This window comes from Plectrocnemia conspersa, unplaced genomic scaffold (genome assembly GCF_051122295.1).
Source record: "Plectrocnemia conspersa isolate PC_06_02 unplaced genomic scaffold, ASM5112229v1 ptg000005l, whole genome shotgun sequence".
NCBI lineage: Eukaryota > Metazoa > Arthropoda > Insecta > Trichoptera > Polycentropodidae > Plectrocnemia > Plectrocnemia conspersa.
In genome coordinates, this window is record NW_028277169.1 from 15,338,777 (window position 1) to 15,361,446 (window position 22,670).

At 32.2% G+C, this 22,670-nt stretch overlaps 1 protein-coding gene across 4 annotated transcripts; it reads left to right on the forward strand.

Moving 5' to 3' along the window:
• Window positions 1-460: 460 nt before the first annotated feature.
• On the forward strand, window positions 461-22,530 carry kar (monocarboxylate transporter 10-like protein kar). Of its 4 annotated transcripts, XM_088185969.1 has the most exons (4): window positions 467-859; window positions 18,574-19,677; window positions 20,270-20,344; window positions 21,445-22,530. In XM_088185969.1, the coding sequence occupies exons 1-4, from the start codon at window positions 604-606 to the stop codon at window positions 21,480-21,482; spliced, it is 1,473 nt and encodes a 490-aa protein (XP_088042095.1). In that variant the 5' UTR covers window positions 467-603; the 3' UTR covers window positions 21,483-22,530. The 4 variants fall into 4 exon arrangements, with proteins under 4 accessions (XP_088042097.1, XP_088042096.1, XP_088042094.1 ...); XM_088185971.1 differs by lacking the exon at window positions 18,574-19,677 and having other exon boundaries at window positions 461-859; window positions 21,445-21,601; XM_088185968.1 differs by lacking the exon at window positions 21,445-22,530 and having other exon boundaries at window positions 462-859; window positions 20,270-20,869.
• The last annotated feature ends 140 nt before the right edge of the window (window positions 22,531-22,670 follow it).

Genomic DNA, 22,670 nt, shown 5'->3' on the forward strand with positions numbered 1-22,670 from the left:
TCAAATTAGGTATTTTAAAAAGGCTTTACCAGAGGTGTAGTTTCTTGAGAATCTCAAAATCATCAGCTAGGAGTTTAGATCATTAATTTTTGCAGAGCTACGCAGAGACATACTACGGACCTACGACGATCTACGCGATCGAGTATTGGTTCAATAATATAAATATAAATCCAAAATATATTAACGAAATTGAATAAGTCTGATATAAATACTTGTTTATATAGCACATACGTTGGTAACGTAGACAACTCTTCACTTGTTATTTTATATATAATATTTTATACAGTTTTTTACAATTTGATGTTGTCGAATATATACAAGACAGGCAATAGTTGTTTTTATATCCTATAAAATATAACAAATTTATGTATTGATCATAGTATATTTTCGCCGTTTCATAGTATACTAATTGTATTTGTTTATTTTCGATCCGAAAATATTGCACATTCGCTGACGAGTAGCGAGTCTGCTAGTAGCGCTGCGCGAAATCGTCTCTCTTATACCAGTAATAGCCGTACACCAGTCCGAGTCGGACGTGCCAATATACCGTCTCGCCTTAGACAAATGTACATCGTGTAGTTGTTGAATTAAAACACTTAAAAAATGGAGGACACGGGGCTCGTGGACGAAAAATGCCTGGCTGTAGTCGCACCGAAGGCGTCAGAAAAGTCCCAATCTCTAAATGTGGAAATGGTAAACAAACCGCCAGATGGAGGAGCACGTGCGTGGCTGGTAATGGCTGGCTCTTTCCTATGCAACGGAATACTGTTAGGTGTCATCAACAGCTTCGGAGTCATACATTTCCATCTTCAGAATGAGCTGAAAGCAGCTGGAGACACTGAAGCTTCCAGCAAGTCTGGTGAGATTATCTGACTACCCTCTAAAACTTGCCAATATATTCATTGTTTACTATTGTGAACTATTAATAAACGTGGTTTATTAATAATTCACAATAGTGTTGTAGCATAATTGTAATATATATACAAATAGATTAATTGATACAATAATTACGTTCCTTTGTTTTTTTATTGTATTGTATAAGTATTTAATTTACTTAAAAATACAATTTAATAGTTAATTTTACAAATATTTAAATATTAATTTTATATTTAGAATACTTGATAATATGTTAACATTTTTTAAATTAATCTATAATTTTGAAGAAATTATAAATATTTTTAAATACGTAAAATTAGTTCAAAAGTACGTATTAAATTTTTATTTATCTTAATATTCTCTAAACTCACACTTCTAATGCCATTCTATAAAAAGATTGTTGGTAAAGGTGTAAGATCGATTTATATATTACATATCGACAACCCCTCGGTGATCGAGCAGCTCCAACTGTGGACTCCGGAAGGTGGTCATAGTTCTCGGTCGCGTCCACTGTTCTTGCCTATGAAGTCTAGAACTGGAGCGCTTGCCAACTCTTCTCTGGCAAAGGCCATCCGACTGCTCAATACTGTGCATTGATATTCTGGCATTTTCTCGTGTACATATGGGGATTTGGTTAAGATTTGGGACAATGCACATTTGTTGAAGTTATGTGTGTCTGTCCTTTTATCATATTTTTAGTTAGATGTGTGTATGTATTTGTTTGTATGTATACGTATATATGTAGATATTTGTATGTATTTTAAAATTGTATTATATTTTATGCTCTTGGCCATCGTGACGCACTAGGTTAACCTGTCAGGTCAAAATAGTCTTAATTTTATAAAATAAATATATATTAAATAGCTAAAATAAGATAAAATCGACTATAATTTAGTATTAATAATTTATATATTTCTTAGATTAGTAATTTTATCAGACTTTGCACTTTATTGATTATTAGTTGTAAGGCAAAAAATAATTTTAAGTCAGTTAAATTACGAATTAATGGTTTTTAAAATTAAACTATCAATAATTTGAATAATGTATGGTCAGTAAAGCTCCAATTGCAACAACATCAAAACTATTTTTTTTCATTACACGTGTAAATGCTTTTTCGAGGTTGAGGCCCTGGAGGTGATTGACCTCGTGGCCAATGAGACTCAATGTGGAATCTAATAAGACTTTTTATTGCAATATTTACTTGGGAAAATATTGCAATAAAAAGTCTAATTATAATTATAATCTAAGTATAATTTTGCTTTTAGTTCGTGCAATCTTATTTTTGTAGCAAAAAGGAAAAGGAGAAAAATTACCAACTTATTTTCAAAATTATTTGAAAATAAATTGAATTTAAACGAATTTTTATTTTATAATACATTAATAACAATATAATTATTGTATATGATGTTTTAAAATATTTAACCACTTAACTTTAACTTAATAATTAATAATATAATACAATTTATTCAGAAGATAATATTTTATTACTGATTACCTTTAAAGAGGTCCATGGTATAAATTTTATGTTGATATTTACATTTCATTATCTTTAAATATTTTTCCATTGATTTTTTCTTCCATTGACATTGTTCTTAATATGATTACTAGAATTGACTGAAACTTAAAAATATGTATTTATAAAATTATTTGATGCTACTACTGAATCACTAAGATTGCTATATTTATCCTATTTTTGTTGAAAATAAATTAAAACATTTACCTTTTGTTTGAACAAATTGTATTTGGGTCAACTATTGACAGAATCAGGTCTTTAAAATATTATATTATTACTAATTATAATATATTATATTGTAATAAATTTGCAAAATCATTATTTTAAGAGATTTTAATTGAAAGCTTTAATCAATATACTGAAATCGTAGTTTAATGACCTATATTTCTATTTAAGCTTTTATGTGCATTTAATGCAAACTGTCGGGTTTTGTTCGAATAGTCATGCAGCATGAAACAATAAGAATTAGTCATACTCTACCGATCTACCCTAAACAATACAATTTTCATGATGAGATACAATCGATAAACGTACATTCACATCATGAAACGTGTCCTCTCGTGGCTTGCGTCCATATAATACACTTATAACTAGTACCTTCCACGAAAAAATTAACCTCGTTTTTCGCGATTACTTCCGTGACTTTGAGTCATAAAAATGAGTTAGTTTCGCTGACCTATGCCATCTCCATGGTAGCAGACATTGATCGCAAACTCTTTCATGTGTCAGTGACAGCGTATCGGCAAACTTCGCCAATTGCTTATTAAAATAATACATCGAAGTTAATAAATTATGTCAGCATATATTATCTTGTTACATAAAGCCTTCATATTCCAAATTTATTATAATAAAGTTATTGTCGGCGATCGACGTGAGAAACAATAAAATTATTATCGTCCTAATAAAAAATGTTATCGTCGCCCGGAGTCAAAGGGTAAGGTTTTCGTTTATTAAAATATTCAACTTTATTAGTGATAATTTCTTTAAAAAAATTTTTTTTTGCAAATAATGACATGGCAAATCAAAATAAACATTCAAAGTCTGGACATTGACTCTGATGAGTGATGACATTATATATAATATATATATATATATATATATATATATATATATATATATATATATATATATATATATATATATATATATATATATATATATATATTTATTTTATATGAGGCTCTTGTTTAAAATTAATGTATTGAGATTAGGTTGAGTTTTTATTGAGAGTATCTTTATAATCTAATAGAAATTGAAAATGATGTAAAACATATGTACATTTATCTATTTTTCATTATATAAAAACACAGACTGGATATTTAACTGAGTAATAAAATCAGAATTTCGCAAATTCCATTGCATAAATCAGGGGTCGGCAAAGTGCGGCTCCGGAGCCGCATGCGGCTCTTTGGCTCCTTGAGTGCGGCTCTGGCACAAATATCCACGGGCCCGGGCGCTAATTCTGGTCGAGTGTCCTTTCCATGCAACGTTGAATGTGTACGTGAGCGTTGACGTAGTATCTGTTTCTTCCGATAGGGGCGCAGCGCAGCGTAGTAGTATGACGGCTGTCAATCTGCGTACTTGGCGGTTACAGACGGGGCCAAAAGTATGACTGGCGTCAGAAAAGGGTTTGTTGCCATTTTGAAAGAAAAAAATAATTACGAGATATTGGTTTATCATTGCATTATTCACCAAGAAGCGCTTTGTGCGCAGATATTTCCGGAAGAAATTAGTAAAGTTATGGGATTAGTGATCACGATCATCAACTCCATTGTAGCTAAAGCTCTTAATCATCGTCAATTCAGAGAATTTTTAGTTGAAATGAAGAGTGAGTACGCTGATTTTCTGCTTCATAACAAGGTTCGATGGTTATCAAGAGGGAACGTTTTAAAACGCTTTTGCTCAAGATTTTGAAAGGGAAACATTGTTTCACTTTCCGAGCCTGCTGAAGCATCGCCAAGAAAATAATTCCTCTATTGACAAACACCATTTCAAAACAACAATTTTAAATATGAGGAAAGCATTTCTCAGCAGGTTTCAAAGCGACCTTAGCATTCGTCAAAAATCTTCTTAATGCTACAATAAACTGAGTTGAAATTTTCTCCTTTTGGCATTGACATTAGTAACTTTGAAATATAATTGCAGGATTTAAAAAACAAGAAAATATGGAGCTCCAAATTTGAACGTCTTTGTATTGATTTGGAAATATCGGAGAAGAACGAATGTGATCTTAGTTCACAACACAAGTGGTCTGCTTTGAAAGACCTGGAGAATGAAGTCATGATCATTTTCAACGTTTGGAATAGTATTCCTGACTCTTAAGATCCGCTGAAAAAGCTTGCGTTTGCTGTTCTTTCCCTTTTTGGTTCTACACAGGGCCGGCCCGAGGGGCAGGCAGTACAGGCGATCGCCTGGGGCGCTAGATCTTGTGGGGCGCCGTGATACCAAATAAAGGCGCAATATTCACTTAAAATTATCAAACAATATTGTTAAAGAATATAATCTGATATAAGTTTTTTATACACTACTGTGTACTCTTTAAATTATTTGACACGTAAAAAATCACAACAAAAAATAAATTATAAATTCTTAAATACCCACAATCGTAAAAAAGAGCATGTTGTAAAATATAATATATTATTTCTTTAATTTGAATTATATTTTTGCGCTCATCAAGTGTTAATAGGGGGGGGGGGGTAAATTTAGTTTTTGCCTGGGGCGCCAAACAACCTAGGGCCGGCCCTGGTTCTACATATTAATGCGAACAAACCTTTTCAAGCATGAACTTTATCAAGAGTAAACTGAAAAGTTGTCTTATTGATGAGAACCTGGAATCATGCCTAAAATCAAAAACAACAACATATAAACCTGACTTACTGAAACTTTCCAAGGAGATGCAAGGACATTGTTTGCATTAAGTGTTTGTCAGTCATTGTCATGATTTAAATTTATGGATACCTTACTTTCATATTATTGTTTATCAACTAATAAATCTTTATTAAGTGTGAAATCAAGTTTTATTCAGTGTACCTGTAATTTAATGAAGGTTTAAAATTATAATAAAGGTTTACTAAATTAAAAAACAGATTTGGCTCTCAGAACTATTTTGAATCGTTGTAATGTACATATTTGGCTCTTCGGCCAATAAGTTTGCCGACCACTGGCATAAATAATGCAGCAGTTACATCTAGCTGACAATATGACACCTATTCATTTATCATAGCGAAGTACTGATTTTTTTTACTAATATTACAGACAAATGTTTTATTAAATTTCTGATATGAAAAACGACCCCGCATCGAATAAAGAGAATCATCCATATGAATCAATATTATATGCTTTTATAAATGCATTAATCGGTTGTACTATTTTAATTTTAGTTTTATGTAAATATTGAGTATACATAAAAACGCGTGTTAAGATTTTTTCAATGAAAAGTTTTTTCAGCAAATCCCATGTAAGAATTTTTTAGAAAAACTTATTATAATTTAATGTTTGAGAACCCTGGGGGTGTGATAACTTCGTAGCCAGTAAGACTCAGGGTGGAATCTAGTTAGTTTTATTACATTATATTTACATATGGTGCGACAGACGATAAATGGCGAGATGTTTTCTCCGAGCGGTGGTGGAGAAGCTGGCGCAGGGTTGATGTCTGGAGGCAGTTCCTCCTGCTGCGATGATAGTCTCAGGTCGTATATTCGCCTCTGTCGGTGGGGGCGCATCTACCAAGCGGGATGAATCTGCTGATCTCTTCGAGTGTCTAACTGGTGTTGGTGACTGCCTTCTCCTCATCGAAGTCCAGGCTTAAATATCCAGGGCTGCAAAGCTTGCTGACCAATCGCAATAACACGAGAATTTCTCGTTTAGAATCAGGGACGTCATTTCAGATTTTACCGGGGGGGGGGGGAGGGCAAAAGTTGACCAGCCAGTAGTGCGCTTTTTTAATATTTCCATAGTATTTCATTGAATGACATATATTTTTCTCGCCAAATTTAAGGGGGGACAAATGCCCCCACCTGCCCCTTCAAATTACGCCCCTGACATATTACCGGTCGTCGTCTTTCGGATATTGCAGAATAATATTATTAATTAAGCAATATTTTGTTACAACGTATGTCACATATTTTTCTAAAAATATTCGATTGGCCAGCTACTATTTATTTTTCCAATAAATAGTCTTACAAGTTTTAAAATTAAAAAAATAAATCATCTTTAAAATGCATATATTTGCACGCAGATAGAAATGCCATATTTATTTTAATTTCACGTCGATAAATAAATACACGAAAAAGTTTTATAGTTGAGAGAGAAGTTTCTAGCCATGCAATGTTTTTTATTACTTTAAATTTAAAGAGTTTCGGTCAGTCATTGATCCCTTATTCAGCATGAACTTTTTGCGTGTTTTTTTGCGTGTGGTCTATAGTCAATATCAAGTAGCCTATGGTTAGATCAAATGCCGGGTAATGTGACCGCTACGTTGAATTTGTTATTCAAAACCGTTATCTGAGTGATATACAAGATCCACTAGATATTGTATAACATTATAAAGATAGATTTGATCGTATATGAGTAATTTTGCTTAGGACTTGATACTCTAATTCAATCATTAATTAACACTAATAAATTATCGCTTGCAAGTAACTTAAGGAGTGGCAATCCCCTAATGACAGTACGATAAAAAGGGAGAAAAATAATTATAGGGGTGTGGCAAAGTAAATATTGACAGTGTTGTTGGAAAAATTAGATGGAAAAGTTTATGTTTTTATAATATGTAACACCAATTTAAATATAACAGTTAACTTTAAATGTGAACGTGTGATTATTCGTATATCGTACCGTTATCTTTTGGTGTATATTGTAGTGTAGATAGCATATTGGTGCAACAAACTAATAAGCATCGATCAATTTTCACTCAACAAAACAACTTTATTAACTAGCATCATAACAATTCGCCATGTGTTCAAATACGTTTGTATGCATATAGCACCAGAGACATTGTTTGATTTAAATCGTCTTTCAAGGTCAAATCGAATCTTCCTAGTTGACATTAATATCTGTCGCATGCTGTTGTTTCCTTCGCCAATTACTTATGATATTAAATGTCACTTTATCAGTCATAGTGAAAATGTATTCATATATGTCAGATAAGTCATTCTAATATGTATAAGTTTATCTAAAAATAAACTATTTTATAACATATATAATTTAATATTATTTTCAGGGTCGTGTGGTGCCGAATGAGACGCAATTCGAGCTTTTATTTTTTAATTAATATCGGTATTACTTTTTAAGAATACATATTATAGTTATATATTGATATAATAATGCTGCCAGCACTCTAGAGCTGGGGTAGATAATCTCTGGTGGAGGCAGGCCATCTGGGGGTGCCTAGTCTTCATGACGCAGTTCTAGATGCAGTCTCTGGGAGGCCCTCTACGGAGTTGTAGTCTTTTCCAAATGGTTGGGTTGAGGGGGGGGGGGTCGAAGACACTCCTGGAAACACAACTCCTATACGATATTTAGATGACTCATCTCTTACCACATTTTGTGAACATGAAATATGAAACAAATGAATATGCTATAGAATGAAGAAATTCGTTCCGATGTGGTCCATTGAGATTATAGCTTTTGGTACTGGTATTTTAAAATCAATATTGGAATACCGAAATGTAGAATAAAATTATGTATAAATTTTACTTGTGCGCTACCTCGGCAAAGACTGAGCTATCACTGCCTATCCATGGCTCGAATCTGTCATCTGGCGGAGGGAAAGGGGTTCTTAAAACCATTTTAGATCAGGACGACTAGTCGAAACTTCCATCGGCAAGTCATTCTCTTTCTCTTTCTTGGAAAACAGTTATTATCTGGCTTCGAGAAGCGGATTAACATGCAGTCACTACATAATCAATACTGATATTAATTGGAATCTTACGCGGAGTATTAGCTTATATACTCTGTGAGAGAAAATGAAACTCCTCCACTCATCCGTGCTTTTTTATGAATATGAGCTTAAAGGCGTAAATTGAATTTGCACAAAATTCCATTTATATTGCGATTTTTCAAATTTTGCTTATGAACGGTTTTTCTATTCCGCAGTTATGCTTCGAAAATCCGTTATCTTTTAGCAACATTTTTTTACATGTAGCTTTGAATTAGTTGTAAAGTGACATTTTTATGGCGTAATTTGTAATATTTGCACGCGCACTATTTTTTCATGTAAATTCATTTATAAGAGCTGTACTATGGATGCCATATAATTAAAATAAATCTTTATTTTGTTATACCTTGGAATTCAAGAAATCTAATTTTATGCATCTTGTTTATGTAAGGATGCAAACAAATCCTAGAATTTTCAGCAGGAAGTAGCACTTTCGCACATGTGTTTCTGTCTCGAATTTCTCGCTATATTGCAGCATCCGCGTGCTTCAGAAGCTATCCGTGTGCTTGTTTAATTATAGAATAAAATGACGACGCATCAAGATCCAAAACGGTTGGGTCGATGCTTTATTTCTTTGTTTATATCTCCGCAGCATTAGCGCAAGAGCAAAAGTCAAGGAACTATCTGAAAATCATTGTCTTGCAGTTTAGCAGCAAGTCATGCGCGCGCGACTTTGGTTAACTTTGTTTATATATAACTAACACATAGCGTATTCTGACACACTTAAAAAAGTTATTTTTGAGTTTGTGTATCGCATAAAATCATGCTTGAATTCGAATTCAAAGAAATTCGCATGGGCTCTGATTTGCGATATAAATACTGGAAATTAAATAGGCACTAAGTGCTATCATATAAAAGCCGATAAACACATATTTTTAGATATCATTAAAAGTGAAATTTTAATTGAATAATAATTTACATTAAAGGAAAAGTTTAAAAGAAAGTACATTATTTTTTATTTTAAAGAATATAACATAAAAATTTTTATAGCTCTTTGTTCGTATTTTTGCTTCTAGACCCAAATAAAAAAGCAAAAAAACATAATTGAATCTTATTTTCACAAATAAATAAATTGATAATCATAATAATAGTGTTATGTAATACAAAAATATTATGGTTTTTTAATAATTTTGACCTATCACATATGTTATCGTGAGGTCACGTCCTTCGCTATATTATCGCATGATTTATTACTATATTCGTTAAAAATTAGGTATTTGATTTGATATCGATCAACGGAAACGAAAATTTGCAAATTTAGTGAATTTAATTGCTGTCACGTTGTTTTACCATATAATAGACAGATAACGGGATAGTAATATTCGGTAAAATGTACGAGCACACGTGTAGATAACTTTTATTTATTATTTAATTCATTTGTACAATATAATAACTACGCGTCATTATTTTTTGTATATTTTTAACATACGTATATTGCCAGCATAATTTACGTATAATGAGCTTTTCACTCCTAAGGTATCGGTTTTAACGATTAAAGTTCAAAGCTTTAAATATTGAATTACAAGGTGTTAACTACAGTTGTCGATGCGGTCTACATTTTTATAATATATATACGGATATTACATGGTTTAATTTACAATATGGTAAGGAAAGCGATAAAATATCATATATCCTGTCCATGGTTGAACATGTAACACGTATCTAACTATCTACTCTATCCTTTGTAATTTTAATATTGGTTTTAATGTTATTATAGCGTAGATATTAATTAGTATAATTACTATTAGTAACATATTCATTATATTGTATAATTGTCTAGTTCGATTAGTATAAAAAATGTGCAATTTAAAACCTTAATCAATTAATTGATGATATTAGAGCACGATTCTACGATGACCTTTCAATTAATACAATCATAGGTTATAGATATGTTATATGATAATACAGTAGTAATTATTTAATAGAGAGTGATCCATTTTGTGCGCAATATGAATTGTATTATGGTTATATAATATTCTACACCGTGCATATGAAGTGACCAACTATTTTTCAAAACATAGAAATTAAAAAAAAAAAATTTTTATTACTTTTATTATTCTTAGTACTACAAAAATCATTATCTGCACATTCATCGTCCGATAAGGTGTATACATAAATACTTCCGATTACTTGGAAGTGACGTACGATTAGTGATGGAGATTATATACACATCGCCCAAGATGCTCCGCTTCTTTATGCGAAGCGCGTGTCACTTTAACAATATATATTACAATATATGCCGATTCGCGTTTTGTACGCTAAGCTAGCTCCTAGCGTCTTCGAATATGGCTTTCTGGAATTATTGTGAAGCTAAGTACTCTATGTCATTAGAAAGAATTTAAAGAAAAGTTATTAGATATTTCTACAGGAGAGAATATGGTCGTATCCTTATCAGTGGCGTAGCTAGGGTATGTGCCGCCCAGGGCAATCCTTAAAATTGCCCCCCCCCCACATACATTTTTTCTAGGGTCGTAAAATCAGCGTTTCTTAAAATAATAAATTGAAGATTATTAAGCTCTTGCTATTCGTGGATTTATATATGTTTTAGTGCATTCAGGGTTAAGAACCACATTAGACGATCCCATCGCGAATATGCCGCCCGGGGCGGCCCGCACCCTCCCCCCCCCCACATAGCTACGCCACTGATCCTTATTTATACCCTAGTGCCAGGGGCGTCATTTGGGAAAAAAATATGGAAGCATTCCACCATCACCCTTGAACTTAGCCAAAAAAATTCCCTGATTGTAAATATGTCATTTCTGTAAAATCATATCGGAATACATTTTTACCGGTAGATACATACATATTTTTACCAGTGAAAATATCATTTATCTGGCAAATGATAGTAATTTACATTTACATACTTATCATTATTTTTTACATGCAATGTGTAAATGTTACAGTGAATATGTATTTTTCAATGAAGTTATATTTTCACTAGTGAAGTTCAAATACATTTTTGCCATTAGATATATATTTCTACTAGCGAAAATATAATTTAACTGATGGGCGCTAATATGCTCCTTTAAAATGTATATTAAAAACCCAAACCCAACATTGATAATATAGCGAATAGAGAGATAATTCAAGATTTGTGAGAGTGAATTTTTAATAATGTTATTAGTATACGTATATAACTATCAGTGGCGTACGGTGGGTGTTAATATTGGGTGTGCTATAAAAAATAAAAAAAAAACGTACATTTTTTCATTTTTATTAGCCGAGGTTTTGACATGCCTAAACTGCCTTACAGCTTTTTCCCATATATAAATAAATAAATAAACATCAAACCGAATCTAAAATATTATTATATAAAAATATCAAATTTCCAATAAACATAAACTTATAATTATTTATATATAAAATCTAATCTTCTTTCTTTAATCATAAATTTTTCTATCACGCTGTCATAAAAATGCTCTTCTTTTTAATATCCATAAGGATCCCTTTTTCTATTGAAATCAAGCTAAGGCCACATAGCCTCTCTTGGCCTTGGGTACTTCGATAACAATTATTAATTCGTTTCAGAGCAGAAAATGAACGTTCTGCTGAAGCAGTACTGCTTGGAAGAGTTAATATTAGTTTGCCTAATTTATCTATTTCCTGAAAACCTGACTCAAGATTATTTGTGTTCATAAATTGTACAAGCTCATGAACAGATTTCTCTGCAAATTTAGGTAAATGATAAAGAACAGCAAGCTCATTTTTTAAACTTATATAATCAAATAATGCTCCATAGAATTGTTGCAGTTTGGTAAGTAATTCATTTGGAATTTTTTCTTTATATTGCTCATATTTTTCTTTCTCCAGAAGGTGAAAATATTCCAATATGGACATTGAAGAAAAACGGTTTTCAATTTGCTTACATATATTATCAACTATTGTATTAAATAGTTGGCTAAACGCGTGCTTTTCTTCAACAAGCAAATCATTACTCAGTCTTGGATAATTTTCTTCCGTTACATAAGAATCCCATAATGTTTCATAATTATTTTCCTGTTCATGTCTGAGTTGTTGCAAAATTTCAGTAACTTTCTTACAGCAATATAATATGTCAAAAGATTTAGATTGTAAAATGTTGTATAACACATCAGTTTTTCCAAAAAGGTTTGAAAATATGTGGAGAAGTTTTCTTGTTTCAAAATCTTCCAAAAAGCTAAGAAAACCTCGTGCTTTTATTACAGTGTCGGGGTCCCATAGTTCACAATTTTTCACGACGTCTCGAAAAAAGTCCGTAAATTCATTTCTGTATTTTTGCACTGTGTTACTTAACCGTGATGTATAATTCCATCTTGTAGGTGTAACAGAAGGAAGTCTTCTAGCTACGAACTCTTGTAAAGCATTTATTCGTTTGGAAGATTTCGAAAATAATGCAGACAATCCATTTAAAGTTTGAAAGAATGATTTGCACACTTTTATATTGGAAAGACCTTGTTGTAATGTTAAATTCAACATATGAGCATAGCAGTGTGTAAAAATGGCCAGTGGATAAACTTCGAGTACTTTGGCTTGCAAACCATTAATATGCCCACTCATTACACTCGCCCCATCATAAGTCTGTCCAACTAATTTTTCTTGAATTTGAAATTCTTCAATTATATTTACAACGTGGCAAAATAAGCCATCGGCTGTTTTATCAGAGCTAACGTCTGTAAAGCCAATAAACCGCTCGTAAACTTTACCTTCATAAACAAAACGCAAAACTGTTGAGAGCTGTGAGTTCGTCATTATATCTGAAGTTTCGTCAAGAATAATAGCGACAAAATTTGTTGAATTTACTTCTTCCTTAATATTATCTTCAATTTAATTTCATAACTTCTTTTTGAAAATGGATTATTCAAAATATCTTCAACATTATTCTTCATCATTATTGGGGTAAATAAAAAAATATAATCTAAATAGAAAATTAAATATTGTTCATATGTAAATAAGATAATAAACTATTTTACGCCAAAATATAAAAAATGAGTGACCTGTTATTGTGGTATAATGTAATAAAAAAGCAGCGACGGACGCAAGAGTTTTTGAAGTACGCGCACCAAATTCGAGACCAATTTTACTACTGAGCGCTGCCAGCCGACAGATCGACTTCAGCCGTTAAATCTCGGAACAATTTACTTTAGTCGGCGGCCGCGCGCAAGGTCGGCGCGTTATATGTGTTGTTCCAAAACGATCGCTCGCGCGAAAACGTTCAGAGCGAATGACAAATACCAATGCATACTATACACTGCATATTAAAATTTTATAATTTTGCATACTACTGTATGCAAAATGATGTCGCTTTACGCCCTAAATTTTCTAAATTTCTAAATTTATATTCTAGATGGTTTTGCGGGTGTGCGCCGCACACCTAGCACACCCTGAATATACGCCCCTGATAACTATATACATATATGTAAGTGTTAGTGAAAGTTAATGTATTGTTAATGTTAAATAAAACTTTTTTGTATAAAGATCATCATTAACAATATTAGAGGAACATGTCAAGTCACGATGGTCAGATAGATAAATAAATAAATTCGAATATCAATGCCAAAATTTTGCAGGATAATTTGTTTTAATATTTAAATTTCACCATACTTTAAAAACATCCTGTATAAATAGATAAGTAAACAAATGCGCAGAAAGAGCTAACATAATATTTTCAAGTTTATCAGTTAAAAAATATTGTGTACTAGGCAATTATAAAAATTTATTATATCGCACATGTGCCTATGGTATTATTGTTATATTTACAAAATAAATCATATTTCTTACATTTTTAAATGAATAAAATATTATGTAGTCTTAAACATAAACTGATATAATTGATTATATCAATGTTATTATTCAAATAATAACGCATCTGTTGTTGGTATTATTATTATTAGTCATTTATGTTGTTTTGACTCGAATGCAAAAAATTGTTTTATATCAGTAGAAATGTGTTTGTTAAAAACCAGATACAGAAATATGATGGCCACAGAAATAAAAACAGTGGTGACTAATACCTAGGGTTTTTAAAGCGGTTAAAATCGAAACCGATTAATCTTTTTGTAGTTGAAATGATTCCTCAGAAACGTATTTCACTTCTGAAACATAATGGATGATATACTTCTATGTATTTCCATAATTAATGAATATTTTTTCTGAATTAAGGCAATGGGGCAAAGAGTCTTATCTCTGTTTCTTTGCTTAGGAAATTATTTATCAATTGAGGAAAACAATAATATTTATTTAATTTAAAAATAATCGTAAAAAAATAATTAACCAAGTCAAAAAAGCCGGTTAATACCTATTTTCGTTTCTAACGAAAACGAAAACATACAATATATAAAGCACATAGTAATTAATAAATCTGTGTATCGCTAAATTAGATTATTTTTGTTTTTGATTGCATTGTTTTAATTAGATTTTATCACATTTAATATATGTATAACATAATAGCAACAATGCAATAAAAAAAATCTCGTAGTTTTCACCAACTTTTTTTATATTACCAATTTATATTATTTATAAACGCATTCATTTTAGTCTCAATAATACGCATTGCGCAAGTCATAAAAAAATACTCACAAAGGATTTAATTTGGCAACAAACCACTTATACCACACGCCATATTTAAAGACATTATAAACTATTTAATTGTACACTTAATGTACATTTCAAGTGAGACGAGCTCCGCATAACGAATCAAAGCATCTTCGACGCCTTATCGCACTTTGTCGATGTGAATACTTATCTTCTTCCCTCTCCATCTTATAATTCATTCGCGGCTAAACTTTAATTGTAGTACATTTACATGCATATCGGTCATTTTCAATATATGATTAAAGAAGCTGCTTGGTTATTATATAATGAGAATATTATTATAAATTAATTTATTTTTTCTTGATTTTTATTATTGCATTTTTATTCCAAACTTTCTATTGATAAACTACACTGCCATGAGTCGGAATGATTAAGCAATTCGGTCAACTATAATAGAAATTCGTGTTATCGCAGCGGGCAAGGTCTCTCCTTGTACATTGTCCATGTTCCATAGAACACACTTCCTTATTTGATCAAAGGTCGATTGTCCTTTATGTTCATAGATGCAATCTCGAACGCATCTCGAGTTCGTTGGCATTATTACTAGCCATTTCGTACGCAACTTGATTATCTTAAATGACCTTAATACTCTTAATTAATAGATCGATGGATCGATGGAAAATGACAATTTATTACTCGATAGTTTATTAAAACTATTTATAGAACTGTTGTTCGCAGCATGCATCTCTATCATGCATATTGCGAGAACATTGACCAGCTTATCGACTCGAAACGATATTCATAACAGTATATTTTTTATTTATCTTATCAAAAACATATGCATAACATACTTGAAAGATGCAGGGTCTTTTCAAGTGACACTTGACTCAAATAGCGATAATTATTAATTACTAGGAATTCAATATTGTATGAATAGCCCCCCAACGTTGTGTTTATCTTGAAATGAACATTGATTGCGATACAACAAAACACGAGTGAAGAATGAATGAAAAGTTTGTTTTTTTAATTATTAACAGAATGCGGATGTTATTCGCTGATTTGTTGACATTAATATTATATGTAAACAACGTTCAGATACAAAAAAAGTTATTACCAATTGCTTTAAATTATGAAACACCGAAACTGGATTTTTATTTTTGATTGATTTTATTCACTGCAATAAATAAGTCGGCATTTACAAATCAAATTTAATATATTCTATCCAACTAGTACCATACCCGAAGAAAAATGAACGAAGACTATAAAAGTAGTAAGTGTTAACCGAAAGTTTTCTATATTTATTACTCATGGAAGATATTATTTGTTCATGATAAATAATACAGTTCCAAATATCATGAACTGCTTAAATGTTGTTTTATTTTTATAAAACCAGACTTTTTAACACCCGCCCAACAACGCATGTTGAACTATAAATATCTAGCTTTATCATAATTAAAAATCAGAAAGTCGGAGTATTCGGCGTAGTTCCACTTAATGGGAGTTCAACTGAGCTCTCGTTATTCCGAGTCGGAAGCGAAGTGACAGTTCCGATTTAAACTCCTGACGAAAATGTTAAAATTATTCAGTACGATAGTGTACCTTCCCTCCCCTCATTTCCAGATAGTGATGCCGTAGTCCATCAGTAGCTAAATCGCGACGGTCTACTACCCGTCCAGGTCGTTTCTCGTGACGACCTAGGAAGGAGGCCTGGCCTAGCGCTTGTATGCGCAGTATGTAGGCGCGAATGCCAGGATAGGTAATATCTGGTCGCTCTGGTCTAATATATGGGCCGAAACTCCTGAGCCTGATGCGACCGCGGAAGGAGGGCGTGAGCCCAAGGAGCTTCCAATACGATAGTGTTATTTTTTATTTATCCTTAAGAATTAGGGTAAGCCTATAGTCCCTTGAATTCCTTGATCCTCTAAGAAATGCCGATAATTCGGGGCGGAACCAGACTCTTTGTTTTTATCTGACACATATCTTATCAGACTCTTTCGCGTGTATAACTGCGTAACGGTAACAAAGACGTCATTGGGGTGGGGGGGGGGGCAGGTGGATGCTCTAAAATGTCTATGAAACTCAATTTGACAGTTGCGAAACGTCCATTTTCTGTTCAAACCCAAACCTAACCCAATGAAAGTTCTAAAACTAATTATAGTTTTAGAGCTTTCATAAGGTCAAGTCCAAAATATAAACTAAGCCAACTCATCTCTCAGGGAAAAATAAGCGAAAGGAGAACTGCACTATATTTTTAAAATGTAATAGCTATCCTTATAGATATTACAAATAACTTCTGATATGAGAGTGTTGATCGAAGTATATTCAAATCAAATTTTGGCCAATGGGAGGGTGCAAAAATAATTATCACTTCTCAGAAGTCAAAAATTCACGTCAAAAGCAATAAAATCGTGTCGGCGCCTTTGCCGCACGGTAACGAGCGTTCCCACTGCGACGGCGCCGAAACGATTGTATTGCTTTTGACGTGAATTTTTGACTTCTGAGAAGAGATAATAATTTTTTGCGCTCTTCTATTGGTCAGAATTCGATTTAGATGTGCTTGGTTCCATTCTCAATTATTGTAAATCATAATATTGTTATAAAGTCTTAATGTGAACACTAGATAACCGAGCGTTTTCATCGCGACGGTGACAGCACGATTTTATTGCTTTTGACGTGGATTCTAACCCCCCCCCCCCCCATTGAAAAAGCTGAAATTACGTCCATGGCACCAATCTTTATTTTTTTGTTAAAGTAGTAGTTAACAGGTTTGATTCAAGTGCTTTGGAACTATTAATGAATGTCAGCTCGGATACGCACAAATATATTGTCCCGACAACATTATTAATCTTATTTATGTATCTTGATACTTTCTTTTGGGAAATGGCAGTTGAAGTAAGGTACCAGAAAGTTTCACGTTGCGCGGCTGTCTTCATTTTTACATCAAACTATTATGGAAAACAATCTGTGAGTCTAAAAAACTAAATAATAATTACTACATAAGAATATTATAAAACAAATATTTTTTGTACCTTGTATGATGTCTCGCGTTATCGTGGTCTAAAAGTCCACTACGCCTGTTGATCAGCCCTTGATGATTTTGATAGTTTCATTTCTTAATTGTTGTCAATCTCTCTCTTAATTGTTAGTGACAGAAGGAAATGAATTCGTTATTTGGTATCAATTAAAAAATAAATTATCTCTTCGAAACCCCAACACAAACACATTTTGGATTCAATCACCATGCTTGTCTTTTTATTGGATTTCATTGCTGCTAGAAATTATCCACTTTTTATTCTCCATAACATTTTGTCGCGCCAAATAAGAAACGCTTGCATTTACACACTGCATTAGGTTTACCAGTGTTTAGTTAGTGTGCCAAGTTTCTCAACTATCACACCGATAGTTGAGAAACTTGGCTTGAGAAATATACAAATAATTCAATAAAAGCAAGATATGTCATATGAATTTTAATCACACCAGTTATACTTCCGTAACGAATGCCATGTATTTTGTACACGCATAGTTAATTTTAAATTTTAATTATGAGTTATTGATAGGCATAACAATGAAAGAGTTCTCTCATACATAAATTGCCTTTATTGGTTTTTTGACTCGACTAGAGATTAATAGAATATAATTGGCGACCCAAATTGATGAACCATGGTTATTAGTTGCGAAGTCTTCACCATTTAGTCCATCGACCCAGCAATTAATATTTATCTTTAATTTGTTTCAGCTTTGGTCGGCTCGTTGGCCATTGGTACGATGTTCTTCCTATCACCGGTAGCCGGCATCCTCACCGATCGCCTCGGCTTGAGGCAGATAACGTTCCTAGGCGGCGTTTTAGCCGCCACCGGAATGCTACTCTCATCCTTTTTCTGTCACAACATCAACAGCTTGTATTTCACTTACGGCATCATGTTCGGATTGGGGGCCGCGCTCGCCTACACTCCATCACTAGCCATCCTCGGCCATTATTTCAGCCGGTACTTGGGATTAGTCAACGGTATTGTGACTGCCGGTAGTTCAGTCTTTACCGTTATTATGCCAGTGCTTTTAGAGTATGTATTATCAACAGCTAACTTGGCCACCACTCTTCGGATGCTATCTCTGATGTCTTGCTTTATCATCTTCTGCGCTTTGCTATTTAAGCCGCAAACGAAGATTGAAAAGATGACTGATAAAAAAGACTGCGCTTCTATAATGAAGTCACTGATATACGTAGATAATTGGAAGAGAAAAAAGTATGTCATATGGGCTTTGGCTATTCCGTCAGCTTTATTCGGCTATTTTGTCCCTTACGTTCATATGGCTACCTTTGTCCAAAAGACATTTGGAAATAAAAGTAATTTGCCTGTAATGTGCATTGGTATAACATCAGGTTTAGGTCGATTGATTTTCGGATACATCGCAGATTTACCTAAAGTAAATAGAATCATGTTGCAACAGATAGCCTTTTACAGCATTGGTATATTATCAATGTGCTTACCGTTCGCTTATAATACAACCGTTTTAATAATCATAGCCCTAGGTATGGGTCTGTTCGACGGTTGTTTCATTACATTATTGGGTCCAATAGCCTTTGATTTGTGTGGACAAAAAGGTGGAACTCAAGCCATTGGATTCTTATTAGGTTTATGTTCAATACCGTTAACAATCGGACCTCCAATTGCCGGCATAATCTTCGATCACACTCAATCATATACATTACCCTTCCTACTTGCTGGAGTGCCTCCACTGTTCGGTGCAACTGTAATGTTCTGGATAAGATATGTAAAAGATCCACCGTTGGAGGATAAATTAGCCGCTAATCAGATAGCATCGAATGCCTGGAATGATGGTAAGTACATATTAATACTTAATAATCATCATATTACAAATGTAAGAAAAACCATTTAATAAACTTCAGATACATGTGTAAATGGGCTTGTCATTTTATCACATATGTGAATCAATGTTGTTTTGTGTTATTAAATAATGTAGATATTGACCGGGCTCTGGAGGGTTTTTAAATATTTGCACGAGCAAGCTTGGAAAGTGGGTGGTACACAATATCAGCAAACACAGTATATTGATATGAGGGTTATAATAAATATAGCTTATTTACTACGAATAGCTTCAAAAACGAGCAATACTTGCACATCAATGTAAGCGTTGATCAAATCAATTAATTAATTAAAGAGACGAAGAAAAAGCTACCAGTTATCTAACTGGCAAAATTAAAGGAGAAAATTGGGAATTGACTTAATAAACGAATCTCTTATAGTAAGTCTTATGCTAATTTGGAAAAAAAGCTAGATATAAATACACAAATCAAAGACAAAACTCATTTATCTCATTTACAACTCCTAGATCAAATAAAAATATTGAAATTCATTTGTACATTTATTAGATTAATTACCAGACTAATTTGTTTCTTAATGTATTTACAGATGAAAAGTGTTTCGACAAAGTCAACGGAAGCGTTCACACAACTGAGACTGTTCCTTTAACGTCGATAGGGCCAGGTACACTTTCATGGCAGTTTTGTAGTATACCTTACAACTATCTATCTCCACCGCGAAATCTATCCGAAAGTAACATTTCCGACAAGCCGCTTGATCTCGAAACGCCTCTGCTATCGTCTACCGACAAAAACTTATACGACTGCAACAATTTCCTATCCTGTAGAGCTTCTACCGCTTTCTTCTCCTGTCCGCCTAGCGAAGAGTTTCTCAATAACTATCCTGTTTGGCCGTTGAGCTTGCGTAGTTACTCATCAAACAATGTGCAAATAACAAACATCAATGTGATTAACAAAAGGTTCTATCGATATTCTATTTTATAAGTGATTATTAATATTATTAAAATATAATATGGAATTCGATAAATTTATTATTGTAGCAAGTAGTCTATCGCTTTTTTATATTAATAAACATGTATGTAAATAACATATTGTGTAATGTGATATTTTGTAATATAATACTTATTGATCTTGTTAATATAATACTTCTGTTGATACGATGGTGGTCAAATAAAAACATCAAATAATTGTAATTTTTTAGGTAGTCTCCACGGAGTTCAATACAAGTTTTAGCTATTCCTTACTCAATTTCTTAATTCCTGGCTAGTGGTAGTTAATCTAGGTTTCATCACCAGTAACAATCAATCCTGAGAAAACATGAACTTCTGCTTCAAAAGATAGCTGGCAATAATCAATACAAATTCTTTTAATCTATATATGATGCTATTTCATTCACTGTTACTCAGCTACTGATGATGGATGCAATTCAAAAAAAGTCTGCTACTAATTCACTCGGCTTAGGAACTTTTTAATAATTTCACTCGTACACTTGCTGGAGTGATAGACATGCATTACCATACTAAACTTTCATTCATCGATGAATTTAGTGCAGCGAAAATTTTAAGCTACTGTTGCATGGAATTTTTTAGCCTCTCTTCAAGCTATGTTTCACTTTTTACACGACAATAGAACGTTTTCATTTGACTCACCTTTGTAAATTACTAACATTTCTTGCTTTTCTTTCTAACTGTACCATAACAATACTATTATTTATTTGCACAAGTAGAACCGAAACTAAAGAAATATTTTTCTTTCGAATTTCAGATGCAATAGTGGAGAATGGTACAGCGAATAGTCATTAAAATTATGTTTAAACTTGCAAACATCAACATATCACTATGTTTAATTTATAAAGTGTATCCAAATGTGTAATTTATTTATAAAAACACAAATATTAATAATTTTATTCAATAATTAAAATATATCTTAAACTTTTTATTAGTAAGATAAGGGAGCGTATATGCATTTTGTTGATTTGTTGTATTTTTTTATGTTTAAAAGATATTATTACTATAATATAAATCAAGAAATACAAATAAATTACATTAGCTCAAATGTATCTAGTCAATGTTATTAGATGCAGGTCGAAAATTACACAACATTTCGACGTCAATTTTTCAAATTCTGGTTTACAATAATTGAGCCTGTATGCTAGAAAGTGGCATAGTCTGATGTTTTTTTTCTTATTTTATAGTATATTTAGGAACATATTGACTTAAATATTCTATCAATAAATGTATTATTAGCTTTGTCACCTGGCTCGGTCCGGGCACAACTTAAGATATCTAATGGAAGTGGGATTTTAAAACACAAAAATCAGACAATCATTTTTTTATGTATATATATATACAATATATAAAGTAGAGTTTTAAAGTGATTTATATCAGACATTTCCTGAGGTAGAAGTCTGCTTACGCCTTTTTTCTACGCATGAGTTCAATTTTTTTAGCATTATTATTACAAATTTTTTAAATCATATCAGATGGTAATAATTAAAAAAATTGTACATATAATAACGTTTAAAAAAACATTAGCCTTTAAAGTCCGTCCGTGTGAAATCTGAGGTGATCACGAAGAATGTGTTATTTCTGCATATTTTCTATTAAATATTTGTGGAATTATTGACGAACAAACAACAGCATTTCAAGTGTGATCGATCTTAATCTACGTAGTATTAGGTCTAATTTGTACTTAATCATTAAGATTGAAACTTCTCAAAATCGAATTTTCGAAGTTAGATTTAATTTTTTAAATCAAATACATTTTTTAGTATGTAATGATAGTGCGTTTGTAACGTACATTGTGTTCGAATATTACTCAATAATAAAGTAATGTTATTTTTAAAAAAACGTGTTTTATTTTATTATATCTGTATAACATAAAACCTTATATTTAAAAATACAATGTATTGCTTTTTAAAAAGCATAATAAATAAACAAAAACAGTCATTGAATATATGTATACATATATATATATATAAATTCCTTTAA